Source organism: Pholcus phalangioides, unplaced genomic scaffold (assembly GCF_987345545.1).
Source record: "Pholcus phalangioides strain wild (caught in Gottingen) unplaced genomic scaffold, Ppha-v1.0 ptg000031l_1, whole genome shotgun sequence".
In the NCBI taxonomy this organism is placed as follows: Eukaryota; Metazoa; Arthropoda; class Arachnida; order Araneae; family Pholcidae; genus Pholcus; species Pholcus phalangioides.
This window is the reverse complement of record NW_028301621.1, coordinates 2,234,489-2,257,398: the sequence shown is the minus strand read 5'-3', so window position 1 is coordinate 2,257,398 and position 22,910 is coordinate 2,234,489. Positions and strand designations below refer to the sequence as shown.

General features: G+C 36.3%; 1 protein-coding gene and 1 non-coding gene across 2 annotated transcripts in view; both read left to right on the top strand.

Moving 5' to 3' along the window:
• The window catches only part of Smg5 (Smg5 nonsense mediated mRNA decay factor), an 84,214-nt gene that overhangs the window by 17,202 nt on the left and 44,102 nt on the right, over positions 1–22,910 (top strand). Inside the window, exons 9-12 of the mRNA XM_089252789.1 lie at positions 1,174–1,355; positions 2,846–2,974; positions 6,412–6,515; positions 11,024–11,135. Of these exons, the coding sequence (XP_089108915.1) occupies positions 1,174–1,355; positions 2,846–2,974; positions 6,412–6,515; positions 11,024–11,135 (527 nt within the window). The remainder of the gene's footprint in view (positions 1–1,173; positions 1,356–2,845; positions 2,975–6,411; positions 6,516–11,023; positions 11,136–22,910) is intronic.
• On the top strand, positions 9,923–9,994 carry TRNAA-AGC (transfer RNA alanine (anticodon AGC)). Its single transcript has one exon. It is a non-coding gene; the product is annotated as a tRNA-Ala (tRNA).

The following is a 22,910-nucleotide window of genomic DNA, read 5'->3' as shown; positions in this document are numbered from 1 at the left end:
CAATGGATTGATTATACATATTGTATATGGTTAACCTAATCCCACATCTAGCCTGTTACCACAGCAATCAAGCAGTTGTAGAAAAATTAGAATTTACTTATTACACTTGTTCCAAATGTTAGGAATTTAAGAATGTTTTGATTTAAATTTTTAAGTTCATCAATCACAGTTTTGCGAGAGTCAGAAATATTTTTATAGCATAGACTTGAGCTACATCATACCACTGACGCTTCTTAAAATTTTCTTCTCATAATTAATTTTAATTCTAATCATTCAGCTATGCATATTATGGATATTAATGTATATCAAGGACTTGGAACTTGGCTTCTATAAATATTTGGTCCTCATTAATTGTGTCAAACGCTTATTCACGCTTCATATTAGATGCCTAATTAAAATGCTAATAAAGAGAAATTCCCCCCTCCAAAAAATAAAAATAAACCGAGAAATACTGCTTACAGTAAGGTATAAGTTTACAGTTTAAACATATCGCAAAAATGTGAGGAAAAAGAAAATATTGTTGTGTTGAATTTTAGTAAGAGACTAACTTGTAATAACTTATTCAATAAAATGTTTTTGATTTTTTGGACAATCTTCTAGGGAAAAGTTTTTTCTCACTTAAAACTTTTGAGAGTGTTTTAGTTGTATTTATCTTTTAAATTGCTTATAACAGATTGATGCTGTTATTTTAAGGTGTCTTGTTTACTTCCTGAAATGATCAAATTAGGCTCTCTTGAGCACTGCAGCTTGAGATGATAAGACATCAGTCTTGGTATACTGAAATTCATTCCGAAGTTTCATGAGTTTGAAACACTGTCAGTTCTTTTCAGGTTCATTTCTTAACCAGAGGTACTATTCTCACTTGCCAAAAGAGATGGCACCAAGACAACCACACAAGTATATGGCTTAGCCTAGGAGTTCCAAATTGATGAATTATTGTATCAATTTATATTAGAGGCATAGAAAAAAAAATCCTTTCTGAGTTTGATTTAAACTGTATGTCTTGTCCAATTAGTCCTTGTGCGTGTATAAAATGGCTGTGGTGCAAAAAAAATAAAGATAATGTCAAGCTCTTAAGTTTTTCTGTATAAATCTCAAAATATATGAAAATCAAATAAATTCAAAGTATTTATTCATTACGTTATTCATTTACGTTCTTCATTATGTTTTCAGTTTGCAGAACATTTGCCAGGAAGCATTGCAAGATTTTGATGCCTGTGTGATACCTGAAAATCTTGTTGCTAGTGAAAGTGCAAATAAAGAACATTACCATGAACTAGTTTGTCTGGATGATGAAAGGGTTTTTAGGATAGTAGTTATGTGCATGATGTGTATATCAAAGCTACATGAACGAGGTAAAATATTTTGGTAAATGATTGACATAGCATCAATGAACAATTTTAAGGTTGAAAATTTTTTTAATGCAAAAGTGTGATCAAAAGATTATGCAATAATGCTGTAAAATTTTTTTAGCCAAGTGTTCACCCTGTTGATTGCCTTCAAAGCAATCTCTTTTGGTCTGAATAGTTTGATCCTACTATTTCTGCCACTGATTGAAGATGTTCTATGTAGCTCATGTGCCATATTCTTAAGTTCTCAACAAGTCCAGAATTTGTGCTTTTTGAGCTATTATTTCATTCCAAAAAATATCAGTCATAAATAGCCAAATGAGATTAATATGGATGGAGAACAAAGGCAATATCATTCCTTCTTTTCCTCCAATTTTCTAATTTTCTCAATATTTTCAAGAATTTTGCTTGTAGAGTTATTTCTAAAATTTTTGTCTTCTGGCATTAGTGGCTGTATTTAAAACGGGCAAGGCACTCACAAACATAGGATTCAGTAACTGTGCTCTAAAAAAACTTTTTATTTCTAGTGTTTCAGTTGTTTCAGGACAAAACTTTGAAACACAAGCATGCTGCTCTATTTCTCATTCACTTCTAAAGCAAAAAGAAACAGAAAATGTGTAAGAAGTTTGAAAAACAATGCTCCCCATTTCTCTTCCAACAGATCTACATTAAACTTAGTGGCATGACTGACAAGGTCATAGGTGAACTTATTCCAACCACATATTTTCCCTTCATTACTCTTCGTATATATATCTCCTTTAAATTTCCACTTTATCATTTCATTAATCTTCATTATGTTTTGAACATGTACATTGCACTTAAACCTGTTACTTTTCTACAGGGTGATTCATAAAAGATGGGAAAAACTAAAAGGTGATAGTACACAACAATACAAACAATTGTCATCAAAGAATGCATAGTCTAACAGGAAACACAAACTTGCTAGCATGTTTTGAAATGGCCGCTCCATAAACATTAAAATGGAATTCCTGTTGAAATTTATCGGGAGAAAAGAACACCATATGCATGCATGCATGCAAATGTAACCTGGAAAAGAAGAAACTCTATGCAAATCTGTGTCACAGTGAATAAAAAGCGGGATGCCAGCCATGTGAAGTTTTTCCAGCATGCAACTGTGAACTTCTAACTTTAGCTTAAAAATTTTTGGGTTTTTTTCGCCGACAGGAAGTAGTTTTCATCTTTTGACATTTCATTCGCATGAGTGACAAACACTTTCAAGAAATCTTGATCAAGATTTCTTGAAAATTTTGTATAAAAAGGTTAATTTTGGCTATCGTGCATCTTTTTTTTCGTATTATGCCTTAACTTACATATTTTGTGTGTAAAATATTTACAGATCTTATTTTTTAGCTTATTTTCATGAATCAAAATAGTAAATCTAAAAATAAACAAGTAAAGTTTTTGATTTTTACTTATTATCCTCTAATATTTGAGCTTTTTTTACTGCTTCAACATTTGTCTGCCACTATTTTCAGGAAGTCCAGATGTATCTACTGCCACAGCATTCAGCTTGGCTTTGTTTTCTTCAGTCATTCATTCAAGCATCAAACGACTTCATTTATCAGTGTATGATAACTTTGAGGAGAAGGGAATTTCAGTAGAAGGTAGAAAAATTTCCTTTTAAGACATTTGTTCTGTGTTCTAGAAACACAAATTTGTATTATATGTCACAAATGATGACTTTCTTTTGAGTATATCTCATTATTGTCACTGCTCTCATAGTGAAATTATTTGTGTCTCTCTCTGTTGTGCTAAAAGAAATTTACACTGTAAGAATTCAGTGGAAATTTTTACTGAGATATCGGTTATATTGAAATCTTGATTTTTGTCACTTTCTTGTCGTCTTTGAAGTCCTGAAATTTTTTTAAAATCAGCTATTTCACCTTGTGTAAAGAGATGAAAATTAACAATTTTAATCATAGATATAATTTTTTAGTCATTTATATCAAATTTTAGTCATTAGATTTTCATTCAATTGTTATGGGCTAAATTCTTTAGCATAATAGACACAAATTTTACTAATTTACCCTGTAACAAATTTTTAGATTATGGAGCTGTGTAAAAGTTTTTTGTATTTTCCCCCAATAATCCAATCTCCTGTTCAGAGGTTCAAATATCCCAGAACAATCATTTTTCTCTTTTTATTTTATCATTGTTTGTATTTTATTTGAATTTTAAAATGAACCATATATTACCTACAAATTTATATTCTTTTTGGACACTTTTGATGGAACTCACATATGCAAGTGGTGCATACATGGTTTTTGGTGAGAACATGGTAACTCCCAAATCACGTTTTTGAGATATAAGCATTCTCATCGTCATTTAAAAATCAAAAATAAAGCATACACACAAATACAAATGAAAATATCATACATCATCATGTTTATCTGTATGCACGTATTTGTGCATTTATCTCACTTCTAATTAGTTATAATTAGCAAGACTTTTAGATCAAAAATCCATTTTTTGGAGGTATTATGTTCTAAATACCAAACACCACAGATATTATGTTTAATAATGCATGTCAAGTTTATTACGCTAAAAATTGAAGCTCAAATATATAAGTTAAAAAATTATGTACTTACAAGATTATATTATTATTCTTTACAGTGAGTTGATTTTATTAAATCTGTATACAGTCAAACCTCTCTTTATCAAAAACTCTGTACCTTGAAGAACAAAAAAAAAATCCTTCATTTACTACACTAAATCAATGAATTTCCATCACTTTTTCAGGATGTAATTTTCAATATTCTCTATCTTGAAAGCCAAACTATGATCATAAAGAAAACTCTGAAATTCTTTTTCTGCCATGCAAATCTGGCTTTCTCGAGAGGTGAAAGAAACCGTAAAAAAAGGATTATTTGGATTATACAATCCATCAACATGATGGATCTTGTCAATTATAGGTGGATACTATGATTGACGGGTGGGGAGAATGTGCTATGTGGTTGGTTCATTCATCTTGGCAAAAAGTCTAGCAACAGAAAATTCAAAATTGCTGTAAGAAAGCTGGGTTTGGAATCAGTCATCCCAGTGAAGAAGGATCAGATCCGGTGATGTTATTAAATTCAGCTATATAGTGAATTGGTGAGGGTGATACACAGGTAAAAGTACAATATTGAATTCCCTACTGAATAATAAGATACATTCAGCTGTTGTGAAATGAATGTCAATCTGATAAATATCCAGATTTTCCGGTGATTCCCTATGACCTGCTATTTTCAGAAAAACTAGTTGAAGGCATCCAACTTATACAAACTCACTTCATTACTATAAATCCAGATTTCAGAAAAAATTAATAAAGATAATTTGTTTAAACAACCTGAAAATTCTGCTAAAAAATTATCATAGCTCATAAACTCTGAATATTTATGTAATGAATTATATTTAAATTATACTTGGTTGGTAAAGACTTAAAAAAATTCACTTATATATCATCCAGACTTGAAATAATTTTACAATCATTTTCAGATTCAGTTACTATATCAGTTAAGAAATCGAAGGTGAGTCCTTTTCAAAGTTTATGCGTAAGACTCTGAATGATTCATTCTTTCATAAGAAAATGTCGCCATTACATACCCAACAAAACTTATTGTCAAGCTCATCTTTGAATTTTCGTACAAGGAAGAACAACTTCTTCAGCTCAGGAGTTAACTTGAAATAGTTCATTGAAATATACCGGGATGGCAGCGAATCTGGAATTGATTTGGGATGCACTTTTTTATCTTTCAGTTTCTTTAACATCTGATCACACACCAGCTTGGATGAGTATTGAACAATAATCGGCTTAGGCTTGTCTTTATTCATGCCAGGTATATGGTAGGTGACCATTATGTTGTTGATCATTTCACATTCAGTCAAATTTTAGATAAGATTTGGGACAGATTCTCATTTTCTGATTTCGGGACATTAGTAATCTCCATGCTCGTGCTCCTTGAATGTTGCTTCAACTCCATAATGCCATGTTGTAGTTTCCTCATTTCAGATTTAATCTCTATATTTTTGGTAGCAAGAGCCTGATTTCTTGATTGCAGTTCCTCATTTTTGTTCTGCAGATGAACTATAGAGTCCTTCAGAAAGGGTCAATTTTTTCCTTGTGATCTCATTCAAATTTGCTGCACTAGATCGATTTCAAAAAATAATTCTCATAGTGGTGTTAGATAACATCTGTGTATAACAAAAGAATAAAATGGCAGGTCTTCTCATCCACCTCTGAATCTATTGATACAAAATTCAGCCACGAAAGAGCGATATTGGCACAAAACATAAACAATTTGACAGATTTTCAGACGCCAGCATCAAGTAGCATTTAAAGGCAGCTTTTCAGATTATAAAAACCAGATTTCCCAACTGTACTTTACAGAACAGCCAATACGTTGCTTTCATGACCTTTTAAATTTCGGAAAATGAAGCAGTAACAACGTTAGATTTTGCCAAGTACAGTTTGAGTCAAAATGTCTCAGAGCAAATTAGAAAGAAAAGCTCTAAATGTAGAGGAAAAAATAAAAATTCTTAAATTTTTAGATTCTGCTTTCTCTCTCTAGTTATAACAGCAAAAAATTCAATTTGCCTCAAATAGTAATTTCATTTGAATGTAGTAAAATGTAGTACAGTATTTGTTTCCCTCAATTGAAATTTTTACCATCTTCATTGTGTTTTTCCTTTTCTACACAAAAAAAATGATTTCTCTTAAAAAAATTTTGGTTCCGTCAGTTTCGAAACAGAGAGGTTTAACGGTATAGTTTGTTTTTCTATATTACAGTCAAATCCCATTATAACAAACTTCAAAAGACCAGAGAAACATTTCATTACAACTAAGTTTTCGTTATAAAGGAATTACAGTTTTTTACAATGTTTCTATGTAAAATTATCTGGGGGAATAAAAAAGTTTTCATTAAAACTAGATTTATTTTTTTTGCTATAACAGTATTCGTTAAAATGGGATTCGACTGTATCATATTATATATTTTGTTTTACATTAGCATGTTCTTGTTCTTCATAGTGAGTTGATTTTATTAAACCTTTTTATATATAGCTGATCTTGTAAATAATGAAGCTCCAGCTTTGGATTGTAATACAAAAACTACAGAAGAAATAAAAAACAAAATGAATCAAGTGAATCAACTAGTATCTGGGAAGGTAAAATTTAATTGCATTCTGAGCACTTACTAAAAAACTGAATATAACGTAATGAGTTTTTTCCAAAAAATGTTTTGGTGTATTTTTAAATTGTTACAGGAAATTGTAGCACTTCGTCACACACAAATGCCTTAAAATTCAAAGTGCAGTAGTTCCTATCTTCAACAGAATTGCAGACCTGCCAACTCTCCGGATTTAGGCGGGAGACTCCGGATTTAGGCGGGAGACTCCGGATTTTGGGAGAAAATTAGATTTTATGCGAGCTTTCACGTTGTCGTGATGTCAATGACTGCCGTCATTGTTAGGGAAAACACCCATAGAGGACAGCCATGGTCATTTCGATCAAGCAACCATAAAAAGTCTCGGTGACCGCTTTTAAGCAACTGGCAAAGACGTGACTTTGTTTACGTAACGTTTATCAGCAATCATTTATCAGGAGCATGACCTTGGTTGCCAAAATTCCTGTATAATCGTTATTGTATTCCATTAACAGCCGTACAGTATTTAAACACAAGTTTTTCATCAGCAGCTTTGTATTTTGAAGTTTTTAAATTGTTTCCTCCAATTAAATGTCTTCAAAAGGAAAATATAAAACTTTAAGCTATATAAAACTAATTATAAAGCTTTTAAGAGTTCATATACCCAAGATTATCATTGATCATTTTGATCATTTTTGTCACACCACAGTCATTTTGTGCACACTAGGGCTAATTAGACTGGGACCTACAATTTATTGCAGATTCTGAACGGCAGGCTTGTTTTTTATACTCATCGAGAGGTTGGTGCGCTAACCCCTCGATGGAGGACTCCCTGCGGTAGCAATTTTTTGCTGCAATCAAGTCACTGTTTTTTGTTGTACCCCTGTGTCAGGAAAGTTTTCTGACAAGGACAAACCGGGTATCAAACTCACAACACCTCTAAACATCCTTTAGTACTTTAGACGAGCATCTTATCGACTGGGCTACCGCTCCCTCGCCCAAGATTATCAATCATTGATAGCATCCACAAAAGAAAACACTAATGTTTTATGAACAGTATGTAGATGTTCTCTATTCCGCATGGATATAATTTTACAATATTTCCTTTTCTCTCATGAAGTTATGTAAATTAGATGAAAGTTCAATACCGCACCTTCGACCTTGTGATTTGTTCTTTCATGGGGCATTGTGGGAAAGCTCCTGTATAAAAACCAGACAGATCTGCACGAACAGCTACTTCCTCTGACTTCCGACTAATCTTCTGTTTTCATCACTAACGCGTCGCACCCTGTAGAGGTGTGGGCCAGATCGCCTCTCAAAACAATGAGTTAAAATTGGAAAGGTGTGCCTTTGGCACCTCACCCGTCTCATCGCCTGACTTCATGTGATAATCCAACGGCGTCATGATCCCGTCGCCTGTGGATTGGTTAGTGGCCAGACCAGCCACCCTTGGACGTTCCCCTCCAATTTCCTACGCAGTGGCTGAGCTATGGCCTCAACGCATGTTTCGAGACACCAAACCCGTCCGAGAGTCTTCTGCCACGAAGTAGACATTTTGCAGTGTCTTGTGGACGATGATAACTAATATGTGAATACCTTGACATAGTGGTGAGATCGTTCAGTTTTACTGTTTCGTTGTAATATTGAGAGAAAAGGTTAAATGTGATAATTGTTTGTTAAAATGTTATACTAATAGTTAACTGATAATTGAATAAATATTTATAGTTTAATTAAAGTCTTTCATTCATTATTGTCATCCATCCAATGGTTACTGGGGTAAAAATGATAAAGAACTGGGAAATGCAAGATAAACGTTGCAAAAGACTGACATAGAATTATATTCTGCTCAGGGGCAATGCAAAACCTGCCTTGGTGGGGGGGGGGGGAATGGAACTTTCTTAATTGATAAAGAAAAAGAAATTCGAATTTTTTTTGTAAATTTTTTTGATCGAGTCTATGAGTGCCCGGGAGGGGTACCCCTCCCCTCGGGAGAATCTCCAGACATCTGGAATTGTAAGGGACCGAGATTTTTTTCTATTGAACACAGGTTTCAGTTTAATTTAGGTTTGATTAGCATAAAGTGTAAAATTATGTAACGATCTTGTATGCAATTGAAATAAATCAATTGAAAATAAAGTAAATAATTTAAATAATATAAATAATGTACATTATTTACTTTATAATTATTTTAAATATTTAGGTTTTGACAGAATCTGTATAAAATCATCCTACACTGTTCCGAAATGACAACATTTACATTCTTCTTGACTTTTTCTAAAATTTTAAATAAGGGTGTTAACATCTGTTGTGCCAGTTTCAGTTTGTGCATTGCCATTTTTTTTACTGTAATCCTGAGCACCTGGGCCGTGATTAGCATTTTGGGGGGGGGGCGACGTGATTTGGCCACCCCTAACACTGTATATTCCATGAATATAGCTGTACTTTTGTTCCCTCTTAAAATTTTCTGTTCTCTAAATTTTGGAAATCTAACCTTTACACTGATTTCTCCCACAGAAAAGCCTGCTTTCTGAATTTTTTTTTTACAATTTCAGAAACCAATGTCTTAACTACACATATGGCTTATTAAAGCCACAGCATTAAGTGCAGAAACAGTTTTTGATAATCTTAGGGCAGATGATGTAGAACTCACATTGGCAAGCAGAGATTGCATAAAAAGAATTTATTAGAGATCTTTAATATTTTATGTGATCCCTTGGTTTAGTTTTTTTGTGCGAAATGTTTAAAAGAGGGTAAAATTTGCATTGCAGCTTTTACATTAGACAGGTTCTGTTTAAACAAGGTTTTTAACCTTAGAATATTAACACTGTCTCGGAGACATAGAGATATAAGCAGTTAATATGCAGTTTGAAGTTCTTATTAGTTTTTTTTTTAGTTCGTATTCTAAGGGTTAATGTGTAGATGACGTTGAAATCACGAGACCAAGATTTTTTTCCATTGAAGACAGGTTCCGCTAAAGACAGGTTCCGCTAAAGACAGGTTTTACTATATAAACTACTTTTTCATGTTATATTTTACTTCGTATGATGTAAATATAATAATAAAATAACAGGTCATAAAATGCATATAGAAATGTCCTCTCCACTTGTCAATACAAGATTCATCGAAAGACTGGTTATTTGTGGAGATGAAGATTACAAGGAAGAAAATTCATCACTGCATTCGTCTGGTAAGCGAGAGACCGGGGTTCAGGTGCCCATAGAGGCAGTGATGAATTTTCTTCCTTGTAATCTTCATCTCTACAAATAACCAGTCTTTCGATGAATCTTGTATTGACAAGTGGAGAGGTCATTTCTATATGCATCTGGCTGGCCTATGTCATTCACAAGCTATTTGTTGATTGTTGACGCCGTCCATGTACGGTGCCTTTCAACATATATATATACGCTCCAAGGTTGAAATATTCTATCTGCTTCCATAGCTTAGATGGTAGAGCACTCATCCAGCAAGCGAGAGACCGGGGTTCGAGTCCCTGTGGGGGCAGTGATGAATTTTCTTCCTTGTAATCTTCGTCTCCACAAATAACCAGTCTTTCTATGAATCTTGTAAGGTCATAAAATATTTCCAGTTTCAGATTCTCTTTTTTTCCCCCTCGGACAAAATAAAATGACATAATAAATTACATTGTTTATAGAGAAATTTTGCATGGCATATCATTGTCATGAACAATATTATTATACTACATTACATAGCATGTTTTTTTATATTTTTGTTTGATTTTGCATTTTTATTGATGTGTTGGAAAGTAGTCAATGCTCAATTTTATGAACCTCCAATTTTCAAACCACACATTTTTACAAACTGGTCCAAAAACATCTGGTTTAAAACAATAGACCATTATTTTTGAACATCCTTCCCATTTACAAACTAATTGTTCACGTCCACGTGGGGCGTAAAAATGAGGCTCGACTGTAATATTTCATGCACTCAAACTTTTTATTTTTCTTGTATATCCACCATCTTGAAAATTTTCCCAGCTATTCTTTTATATTTCCTGGATGCTATATTTTATCTCTTATATCAGTCAGGAACAGACCCTTTTTTTCTACCCCAGGAGTAGTATCATTTTGTCTTAACCTGAATGATGAAACTCTTAAGCAAACATATAAAATAATTTTGGCTCCGTTTGTGAAGTCAAATGTTTCAATTGTTCTATTTTATTTATTTATTTTTTTAATGAATATACTTTACTCTCAAAATTTGTTATGTGTTAGGGAACTTAGACTGAATAGTTAAGTTTTTTATAAGAATTTTTGTGTGTATATTTGATGACATTGTAAAATAATGATCTAGATAATTTGCAAAGTTGATGGCATGGGATTTGTTAGTTATTTTTTTAAAAACAATTATTGCAGAAACATTCATAACTCTTTTATCTCCATAACCTTAGTCTAGATTGAATTGGGTACACAAGACATCATACAATGTTTTTTTGGTTTTTTTTGGTTTATCAGAACTATTAGTTTTCATCTACTTTGATATTGACCATTCTTTTTTTTATATGAATTTTAGAAAAGCTCTGGCAGAAAAGTTGTTAGCAGGCTCAATACCAAAAGGTTGCGAAAAATGCGTCGAAGGAGAAAAATGAGTTCCACTAGTCAAGAAGACTCTGAAATCAGTGATGGTATGAAAAAATCTTAACTTTATGATTGCTTTGGATGTCTGTAGATCCTGTCATTCTTCACCGTAATTGTCACTCAAGACGATTTTTGTCATTAATACTTGTGTTATCTAATATATCAAATCATATTAGTCATTTTTTGATGAATCATGATAATAACTTCCATTTCTCATTAGGATAAAATCATAATGATTAATTCTTTTATAGCAATATATTTCAAAGACATTTCGAAATGGTTATAATGATATTTTGTTATATCTCACTCACAAAACTGACTTTTATGTATTTTTAAATACCTCACTAGTTTTTCTAAGGGCATCTGGTGACATTGGTATTTTGCACCACCTACACCAGAAAACGTTAATTAAGTTGTTACTTCCTGCGTAAGACAGAAAGTGTAATGCAGTATACTCATTAGGGTGGATCGAAAAGTATAGGAAAACTTTTTTCGAAATTACTTTTGGCTTAGGGTGGAAAAGTTGTGTCTTGGGTATATTATTTTGCGTTATTTTTTTTTTTATTGAAATCCATATCTTCTGGTGCCCCAAAAATAGCTAAAAATTGACATTTTCATGAAAATTTATAAAAATACTTTTTTTGAAATTACTTTTGACGTGGGGTGGGAAAGTTCTGTCTTGGGCATATTAGTTTGTGTATTTTTTTTTACTAAAATCCATTCATATTTTCTGATAGCCCAAGTGCCCCAAAAATAGTTAAAAATTTACACTTTTATGAAAATGTATTAAAAATTGTAAATTAATGAAAAATTTTTTATAAATTTTGCAGAGTATTCAGGTATTGTTCTGTTCGCGTCTGCGAAAGAATGGAATTCCCGGTTTAAACGAAAAAACAAAACTTTATTTAATTCCGAATTGATCAGATGCAAAATTTAGCAGTCATGCTTCTCGAACGGCGGTAACAACAACACTTATTTGGACACACTTGGCGCCGAGGACCAAACATCCACATACGAAAATTAAAGAAAAAATATATTAAAAAAATGTGAACACAACGCCATCTCGTGGCGTATTACCGAACTGTAAACATACTCCTGCCCTAATTAATTACTATTAATTATTATTCATTAGAGTCAAAGGGAAGCTTGATGATCTTGGTGATAGTCCACTTGTAGAGGCCCTTGCTAGTCTTCACCGTGACTACACGAACGAGTCCATCAGTTCCGGGATGCGTTTCCACAATTTTAGCAATCGGCCAGCTTCATGGTGGAAGGTTGCTCTCCTTAAGTACCACAACATCACCTACGGACAGGTTAGGGCAGGTGCTCTTCCATTTATGCCTTTGTTGCAAAGAATGGAGATATTCAGTGTGCCATCGTTTCCAGAAACTATTCTTCAGATTCCGAACAAGTTGCCATCTCGTTGACGGATGCTTGACATCGTCCACTTCTTCTGGAACTGAGCACAGAATATCGCCAGTCAAAAAATGAGAGGGTGTCAACACTTGCATCGAATCTATGTTTTCTTCGTTGTGAGCCACCAATGGTCTGGAATTGAGTATTCCTTCGATTTGACACACTAGAATAGATAGCTCTTCAAATGTCAGGCGTGAATCCCCAACGACTCTTTTCAAATGAAACTTGACTGATTTAATTCCGGCCTCCCAAAGCCCTCCAAAATGAGGAGAGGAGGGTGGTATCATGTGCCACTGAATTGAGCGTTGGTTGAGGAAATATGATATTTTTGGATTGTCATTTATCTCCTTCGCGAACAACATTAGTTCGTCTAGCTTACGCCTTGCACCAACGAAATTCGTTGCATTATCACAGTACATATACACACACAGTACATATACACACACATAATCACAACAGTACTGACGGGGAATTACCCACCTCTGACTTGGATGGCTTCTCGATTGACAACAAACCACCGGGCAAATTAAAATGTGTGTTAATAAATGCCAGGAGCTTGGGTAACAAGAAAGATTTTTTAGAAACTATGATAGTTGTGGAGGACTTGGATCTTATAGCCATTACAGAATCTTGGGCAAACGATGGGGATGAATCTTTCTTACACATCTCCGGATACGATACTTTTTTGAGAAATAGATCTGATAGGAAAGGGGGTGGAGTGCTGATATACGTGAAATCATGTTTGAAGGCTAGAGAGTGTAACGTGCAGAGAAGTGATATTGAAACCATATGGGTTGAACTTGAGAACAAAAGACGTCATAAGCTTATTGTTGGGGTTTGTTACAATCCACCGAATAGGGATCAAAATTATATCGCCAAAATGCATGATGAAATTTCCTACATGTGTAAGCGAAAGAGGGTTCTCATACTAGGGGATTTCAATTACCCGGGTATTGATTGGGAGAACCTTTCATCTGGAAATCAGTATGAAAGAGACTTTCTTAAGTTGGTGCTCGAAAATTTTTTGTATCAGCATGTATCAGAAGCCACTAGGGGTACTGCTATTTTGGATTTAGTTCTTACTAGTTCGGAGGATCTAGTTGAACATGTTTCGGTGGGGGAAGAGTTTTCTTCCAGTGATCATCGTATCGTCAGATTTCTCTGTAACTTTTCCTCGGGTAAGGTTGATAACAAAAGACTGGTTCCTTGTTTTCGGAGAACTAACTTTGATGTTTTGCGAAGAAGGTTAGCGGAAGTTTTCAAAGACCGGTTGGAATCAGTAGGGGTGGTAAGTCAATGGGAAGAATTTAGTACGAAGCTGTCCTCTGTTTTGCACGACGTCATACCCTTTGTTCGAAAAAAGCGTGTTTGTACATCACACCCTCTATGGTTCACGGATAGCGTGCGGAACCTTTATCTTGAAAAGAAAAGAGCATTCAGAGAGTATAAAAGTGGACGAGGTGACCTATCATTGTTTACTGATAAAAGAAGACTGTTGAAGAAAGCGATAAGGGATAGTAAAAAGCAAGTTGAATCTAGGTTGGCAGATAACATTGGCTCTGACCCAAAATCATTTTTTCGATACGTCAATAATGAATGTAAGGGGACAGTTGGCCCCCTCTCGATAGGAGGCTCAAAAGTAGAGAGCAATGTAGGCATGTGTAGTGCTTTCAATGACTTTTTCGCGTCGGTTTTTAATGGAGATAATGATATTCGATATACGGGTGTTGCATGGGGTAATAAAACGCTCAACGATATTCAAGTGGAAGACGTGGAGGTCCTAAATCTTCTAAGAAATGTATGTGCAAGCAAAGCACCAGGACCAGATGATATCTATCCCAGGGTTCTCAGGGAAGGTGCTAATGAATTGTTGGGGCCAGTCGCACAGATATACAGGAGTAGTGTTGCTGAGGGTATCGTCCCGAGAGATTGGAAACTGGCTAACGTTGTTCCGATATTTAAGAAGGGTAGTAGAGAAGTGGTGTCTAATTATCGTCCAGTGAGTTTGACGAGCTCCCTCTCGAAAATTTTGGAAATTATCATCAAAAGGCAGTTTGTGAAGTGGATAGACGAGAATAATGTATTGTCGGATAATCAGCATGGGTTCAGGAAGGGGAAGTCATGTGTAACTAACCTCCTTTGCTTCTATGATTACGTGACTAAGGCTTTGGGTAAGAGCAAAAATGTCGACGTTGTTTACCTTGATTTCCAGAAGGCATTCGATCGGGTCCAACATGGCAAACTCTTGAAGCGTTTACACGAGATTGGAATAGGGGGCAACTTGCTGAATTGGATAGAATCGTGGTTAAGAGATAGGTCGCAACGAGTTATGGTGAACGGGGAATTCTCTGGTTGGACAGACGTCACAAGTGGAGTTCCTCAGGGAAGTGTCCTTGGCCCCATACTTTTTTCACTTTTTATCGATAAACTCGATCAGGGTATCGATGGAATTACTAGCAAATTCGCAGATGATGTGAAGCTAATGGGGGTAATCGGGAATGAAAGCGATAGGGAGTTGCTCCAGACCAACTTAAACAAGATTGCAGCATGGGCAAATGAATGGAGCATGACGTTTAGCGTAGATAAGTGCATGGTCGCTCATTTTGGTTCGAACAACCCACGGTTCTCTTACGAGTTGAATGGTGTCACTATCCCGGATGCAACTAGAGTCACCGATTTGGGAATTCTCATTGACGAGCGACTTAAGTTTTCTGAACATTGTTCAGCGGTTGTCAAAAAAGCGAATAGAATGCTTGGTCTCATTTTCAAAAAGGTCTCTTCGCGTTCTCCTAAAGTCATTCTTCCGCTTTTTCGAGGCTTAGTTCGTCCTGGACTGGAGTATGCTGTAAGGTTTTGGAGACCATACCTACAGAGGGACATAGACTTGGTTGAAGGGGTGCAGAGAAGAGCTACGCGTGTCCTTATTGGCACACAGGGCTTGAGTTATGAAGAAAGACGTCATTTTTTGAATATGTTTACATTGGATGAACGCAGGTGTCGAGGAGATATGATCGAAGTGTTCAAAATTTTCAATGGGATGGATAGGATGGACCATGAACTTTTAGTACACCGCCAATCGACTGCTTTTACAAGGGGACACCAGTATCGATTGGTGAGGGACAATGTAAGGTTATGGTGTCGCAGGGAATTTTTCTCCAATAGGGTTGTTAATAAATGGAATAGCTTACCCCCGGAGGTAGTAAATTGTAACACAAACGACACGTTTAAAAAGAAATACGATAAACATGTTGGGGTAAATCCAGAAGCTATCCATTCTTAGAATAAGACAACCATAAGTATTCTTTATGGGCATTGTATAATATTTTATCATGTGTATATATTGTTTATAATTTGTGTTAATTGCATTTTTAATTGGGTTGCTGTTTTTTTTTTAAATATATGACATCCATATTTTTATGGGCATCTTTTTATCAGCCACCTCGTTGGGCATTTTGCCTGTTGTGGTGTTGTATTTGTATTTGTATTTGTATATTCAATGGCGCGCCACGTCGCGCATTTAATCTCTTTAAGGCCGCAATGAAAGAATCCGATGAGAGATCACTCACAATTTCTAGGTGTACAACCTTAGTTGCCAAGCATATGAAAAGAGCAATGTATCCCTTCGCGAATTTGGATCCACGACCCTTATGAAGCTTTATCTCGATAGGGCCAGCAAAATCTACACCACAGTTCGTGAATGGTCTGCTCATGGTGACTCGAGGACCTGGTAAATCAGCCATCAGCTGAGAGGTTGATTTGCAACGGTACCGGAAACACACAATGCACTTGTGAATAACTCTATGAATTATCCTCTTAGCTCCAGTAATCCAATACGATTGCTTCAGGATGTTGGATAGAAGCGTCGGACCAGCATGCAGATTCGCAATGTGAGATTCACGAATAATAAGCAGACTAATTGGATGATCTTTTGGCAGAATGATCGGGTGTTTGGCTCCATAGGTCAATTTTGATCGTTGAATCCTGCCTCCTGCCCGTAAAACACCATCTTTATCGATAAATGGATTCAGTGATCCAAGAATGCTTTTATAGTTCAATGGTTTTCCGTTACGAATGCAATTTATCTCATCGTTGAAGGAACAGTCTTGAACCCACCGAATGATCACCTTCTTTACACGTTCTATCTCAGACAACTGCAATGGTTTCACAGTGGGTTTCGCGGTGTTGCTGTCAGTGGGTTTTGTCCCGATGCATTCTGACAAAAATCTGAAACAGTATGCAACGATACGAATGATTTTGGACAGAGATGAATATTTTTCAAATAATTCACTCAGAGTGTCGTTGATCGATGTTGCGTATGAGTATATTGGATCCAGTCTTTCTTCAGGCATAGGCGATGATTTCAGCAATTCATCATTTGTCTTAGGCCAGGTTGCAGATGGATCACGGAGAAATGGTGGTCCATGCCACCAGAGTTCACATTCTTGCAGCAGCTCAGGACTGATTCCTCGAGACGCAAGATCAGCTGGGTTGTCCTTTGATGTGACGTGATTCCATACACTTACTGGTAGCGTATCGAGAATCTCTGAAGTCCGGTTGGCGACAAAGGTTTTCCATCTTCGTGGATGTGACGACAACCAGGACAAGACCACTCTAGAATCAGTCCATACAAAAACTTGAATGTCTGGTATCTTGATAAATTTCAGCACAGATTTGAATAGCTGAGCCAGCAGGAATGCACCACAGAGTTCAAGTTTTGGAATTGACAGCTGTTTCACAGGCGCTACCTTAGTCTTTGACACAAACAGAGTGACCTTAGTATTCCCAGAATTTTCTTGACAGTAATAAATTACAGCCGCATAAGCTTGAGCAGAGGAATCACAAAATCCATGTAATGATATCGGACCCTCTGACGTCGATACACAACGAGGCACCTTTAGCACATTTATTGCATTAAAATGAGCTTGAAACTCAAGCCATTCCTTAGTTAGAACATCGGGTAATGGATCATCCCAATCACATTTCACCACCCACAACTTTTGGTAGAATATTTTGATCCATACTATACATGGGGAAATTAATCCCATTGGATCGAATATCTGAGCAGATCTAGAGAGGACTTTGCGTTTCGTCAAGGGAACATCAATGTTCAAACATGGTGTGAAGAAAAAGGCATCATCCACAGAGTTCCAGTTCAATCCCAATACCTTGGACTGTTCATTGCTGTCAATTGCAATATTGTGGTCATCACAAGCTGCATCCAGCTCCTTTAGAAGTGATTGCGAATTCGATCTCCACTTACGAAGCTCAAAACCTCTGATTCGAAGTAACGAAGACACTTGTGAGCACAACCGCTTGGCATCTTCCGCAGTATCCGCACCGGATAGCAAATCATCTACGTAGAAGTCATTAGAAATGATTTTTGCTGCATCTGGATTATTGCCTTGACTGTCAATGCTTATTTGCTTCAAGCATCTAGTAGCCAGGAACGACGAGGAAGACAAACCGTAGGTGACAGTTTGTAATTTGTACACAGCGATAGGATCAGAGGAATTGTCACGCCATAAAATACGTTGGTATGATTGATCAGAAGGAGACACAAGTATCTGTCTGTACATTTTTGCAATGTCTGCCGAAAATGCAATTTTATGCACTCGAAAGGTCAGCAATATTTCAAATATATCACGTTGTAGTTTAGGACCAACACCAAGAATGGAATTCAATGAGACTGAATTCTTACTAGCACATGATCCGTCGAAAACGACTCTCAACTTTGTGGTTGAACTGGAATGCTTATGTACAGCATGGTGAGGGAGAAAAAATTTCTGATCATCTGGGATCATCGAGCAGTCATCATCAGCCAATCGCATGTGACCCAAAGCCGCGTATTCTTGCATAAACGATCTGCATTCCATTGACAATTCTGGGTCGTGCTTGAATTTTCTTTGCATCGACTGCAGACGCGAGAATGCAGAGTCCTAAGAATTTCCCAATTTTACATCAGGTTTGCAGATTGGAAGCTTCACAACAAAACGTCCATTCTCGTTGATCAAGACATTTTCCTTGAAATGCTTTTCACAGAATTCCTCCTCAGGAGTTAGTTCAGGAACCTTTTCACAAGGAATTGATTCGATCTCCCAAAACTGTTTCAGTTCGTCATTCATGCTGAGATTTATCACTGTCAATCCAACAACCGAAGAGGCATTGTTGATTTTGCCAGTAACGATCCATCCCAATCTCGAATTTTGGGCAATGGGCTCCTTGTTTGCATTCATCACCTGACCAGGAAGAATTATCGAGAAGAAGTGATCAGCTCCTATGATTAAATCAATGTCACTTGGAGTAGAAAATGTTGGATCCGCCAGGTTTAGACCATCAAGCATGTCGCGATCTTTGAACTTGATCACCGAGGATGGTTGAGGAGCAGTCAATCTCTTTAGCACAAAAGCATCCATGTTGAACATTTCGCGTTGATCGTATTTTGATGTTATGCACAAACTGACAGTTCCTTGAGTAGTAGTCGGCTGAAAAGATGCCAATCCAGCTACTGGGACACGAACACAAGATGATATCTTAAGGCCAAGCCTCTGGGCAGTTGATTGAGAAATGAATGTAGCCTGAGAACCAGAATCAAGTAGGATTCTGACACTTTGATAACGACCCCAGGCATCACGGACCGATGCAACTGCAGTGGGCAACAAGGCAATGTTTCCCTGTGCAGCGTTGAGAGATAGTTCAGGTGGTCTTTCCGAAGAATTTCCAGTGCACTTGACAGCTGGCTCATCACGCGACACCGAAGCACTAGCATAGTTTGAATGCATTTGCTCGTGGAGACTGGAATGATGTCTCGCGTTGCATATTCGACATGAAAACTGAGAGCAGCACTTCTTGCTCAAGTGCTTTTTTGACAAGCAATTAAAACAAAGATTTTTATTCCGCACAAAATCCTTGCGTGCCGCGACACTCAGATTTTTGTAACTAATACAATTCGCGACGGGATGGTTACCGTTACATTTTGGACACTTCACGTCAGACAATCTAGATGCAGTGCTAGACGTACCTTTGGGTTTCACTTCAGATGCGGAATCGACTGCCGTATCCTCGATAGCCGATGATCTCTCGTTGAGGAAATCGATGAAGCTCTGGAACGTTGGAAAGTCTTTGTCGACGGTCCTCTCGAACCACATTCGGCGAGTATCGGCGTCAACCTTTTCGAGCAGCAGATGTATCAACCATACGTCTGGGTTGACGGCCCCATCACCAAGAGTTTTCAAGCCCCGGACGACTTGTTCGGAAGTGTCGGCTATACATCGTAAGTTAGATTTCACACTGGTGACCCTGGGCTGATTCAAGAAAGTAGAAACCAGCGAGCTGGCTATTTGCTTTTTCTTGTCGTAACGCTCCACCAGCCTTCCCCAAGCTTCTTGATAGCTAGCCTCCGAGATCGGAATGTGGCGGATGACATCGGCTGGAGCTTTCTCGAGGAGTCCTTTCAAATAATGAAACTTCTGTATTGGGCTGAGAGTTTCGTTATTGTGCACAACTCCTAGATACATGTCCTTGAAGCTGAGCCATTCCATGTATTCTCCGCTGAACGCGGGCATGTTCAGCTTCGGGAGTTTGAACCCACTTGACCCAGTGACAGAGTTTTGCACTTGGGATGCGTAGTTGGAGTCCGACGCCTCCACCATCTTCTTGGCATTGATGAATCGGTTCAGCTTCGATTTGACGTCGAAATACTGATCTTCGACTTCTCCCATCTCTGATACCTCATCTGGAAGGGCTTGGTCATACTCAATGAACCTTTTGAAGGCATCTTCAATCCGTTCTAGTCTCACCAGGACTGCTTCCGTTGATGTAGAGTCCTCCAGCGACTCTGCGAAACTGGCAATGCGAGTCAGAGCGGCCTTTTCTCGTCCTCGTAGCTTGATGATTTCCGTCTGAGTCGGCATTTTCAGGCAAGATGATCTGATTCAGATTCGGATCCCGGACGAGCCCCCAAAAAATGTTCTGTTCGCGTCTGCGAAAGAATGGAATTCCCGGTTTAAACGAAAAAACAAAACTTTATTTAATTCCGAATTGATCAGATGCAAAATTTAGCAGTCATGCTTCTCGAACGGCGGTAACAACAACACTTATTTGGACACACTTGGCGCCGAGGACCAAACATCCACATACGAAAATTAAAGAAAAAATATATTAAAAAAATGTGAACACAACGCCATCTCGTGGCGTATTACCAAACTGTAAACAGGTATTAAAGTATAAACTTATAAATAATAATTTTATAATACATGAAGTATAAATTTAAAAATCAAAGCAATAAATCATAAAACTTATAAAAATTGAACTTATATAATAGCTTTTTTAATTGTATTAATTTGAAGATTTACATATTTCTAAATGTTGTAATGCTTTTTGGTATTAAAATGTTTTATACGGCTTCTTGAATTTTATCCTATTCAATATTAAGCTGTGTCTCCTCCACACACACTTTCCGACGCCTCAGACACTAGGCAAATGCATCTTTCAACTGCTTGGGTATGGCATGAATATTTTCACCATTCCTTCCAACTTTTACTTTATTGAATAATTTTATACATTCAGTAATAAACAATAAATGATTTTTCATTTTCTGCCTATACTATTTTCCCTGTGAAATCGATTATTTAACTCATTTTTTTTAATTCAAAATTTGCATAAAAATAGATTTTTGGCAAATATTTAAGTGTCTTGGGGCACCGGAAGAAATCAATTGAAATTTAAAAAATTTTGCATTCATGCTAGTATGCTTAAAAGGCAACTTTTGCACCCCAAGCCGATTCTTTTATCCACATTTCGATTTTTTGATTTGCCCTAATACTCATGTACTACACCAAACTGGATTTTATTAATAAATCATAAATTTGTGAAACTAATACATGCTCACAAGTGTATTTTCTGGTTTTTAACAATGCTGATTCGGAAGAGATACCAACAACTCAAACTTGGTGGCATCTGATGATGATGATGATGCCTCTCAATATAATGATTGTATTTTTATTACTTATAACAAACACTAATTTCAGCAAAGTATGCCTATAACAAATTTTGAACTGATTTATAAACATGGAATTGTCGTGAATTTCTTTGTAATCTTATCTGTAAACTTAATTTTCTTCTAGTGATAAAATGTCTCCTTTCTTTCCTTGAAAGTCATTCTAGTAGGGCTCTTTGGGATACTGTAAAATCCTATTTCACATTTTTTCTACTACTTTTCTCTGTTAAATCTTATTGCTTGTAGAAAACCTCATTTAAAAGAAAGGATTGGAGTTATTTATTTCCAAGAATCTTACCTCCAAACCACCTTTAGCACACATTTGCCACTTTCAAGCTCAATTTGGACATTGGTTGTGGTGGTTTCATTGTGTGTCAATTAATTTTGAAAATGCCAAAGTGCAAAGCGCTTCTTGTTGTTTCAAAAGTTGTATCTATACAGTTGGTTGAAAGCAAAAAACAGAAAAAGAAAGTGAGAGGTATCAAAAAAAAAAACTTCTTGAAGTTTGTTATTTTCTTTTTAAATGGTTCAAAAAATGGGATGAGAAACTTTTCCAGTGTTGGTGCTCTTACTAAAAGAAAAGCCATTATATACATTTTGCACATGATATTTGGCAAAAATGATTTAAATGCAAAATGTTCTAAGTCCACAAAAATATCAAGGGAAAAAAGTAATGATTCACACATGCTTTTATCTTTTTAATCATTATTAAAATATATTTTCATCTATTCATTTTAAGAGTGCTCAGATTACTTAAAAACGTGTGTTATACATGTGAAATGTTTTATTTTGCTTGAATTCAATTTTTCAAGCTAAGCTGGTACAGACAAAACTAGTTTCCTTGTTTTTCCGACTTTGTTATAATTGGATCTGATTATATATCAAAGATGCTACGGTCAGATTTGCCAACTGCTAACGGATTGTCTGTAGTTTCTATGGTCAGCCGCAATAAACTACGGAGGTACGAGAGACTCTCTATACTATGGAAATAGATTTTTAAAAAAATAGGGTCTTTGAGTTTCTTGCGGTGTTTCACTTATTTTTTTAAATTGCATCGATCTTTACCATAACAATGAATTCATATACGCATGCGGAAGAGTTCGAAAAAAGACAAACTCGGAGCTGATCTGTTTTGTTTGTGCGCTTAAGGCAATCTGTAAAGTCGGGTCTAAACCCGCTGTTCTACTAGGTGCCCAAATGCACAAAAACGTTTTCCATCAAAACCACCTACGCTGTGGGCTAAAAACAGGTTTTTGAATGGTTCAGCATGATGGGTCTGGACCCAGCTTCGTTTGCATGGTCGAGCTCACGGAACTTGTGTCGGAAAGAATGTTTCATCATAGGTGCCGTAGGAGCTCTAATATTAAGATGGGGGGGAGGGGTCTAGGGTTGCTAGATGTCTGTATATATG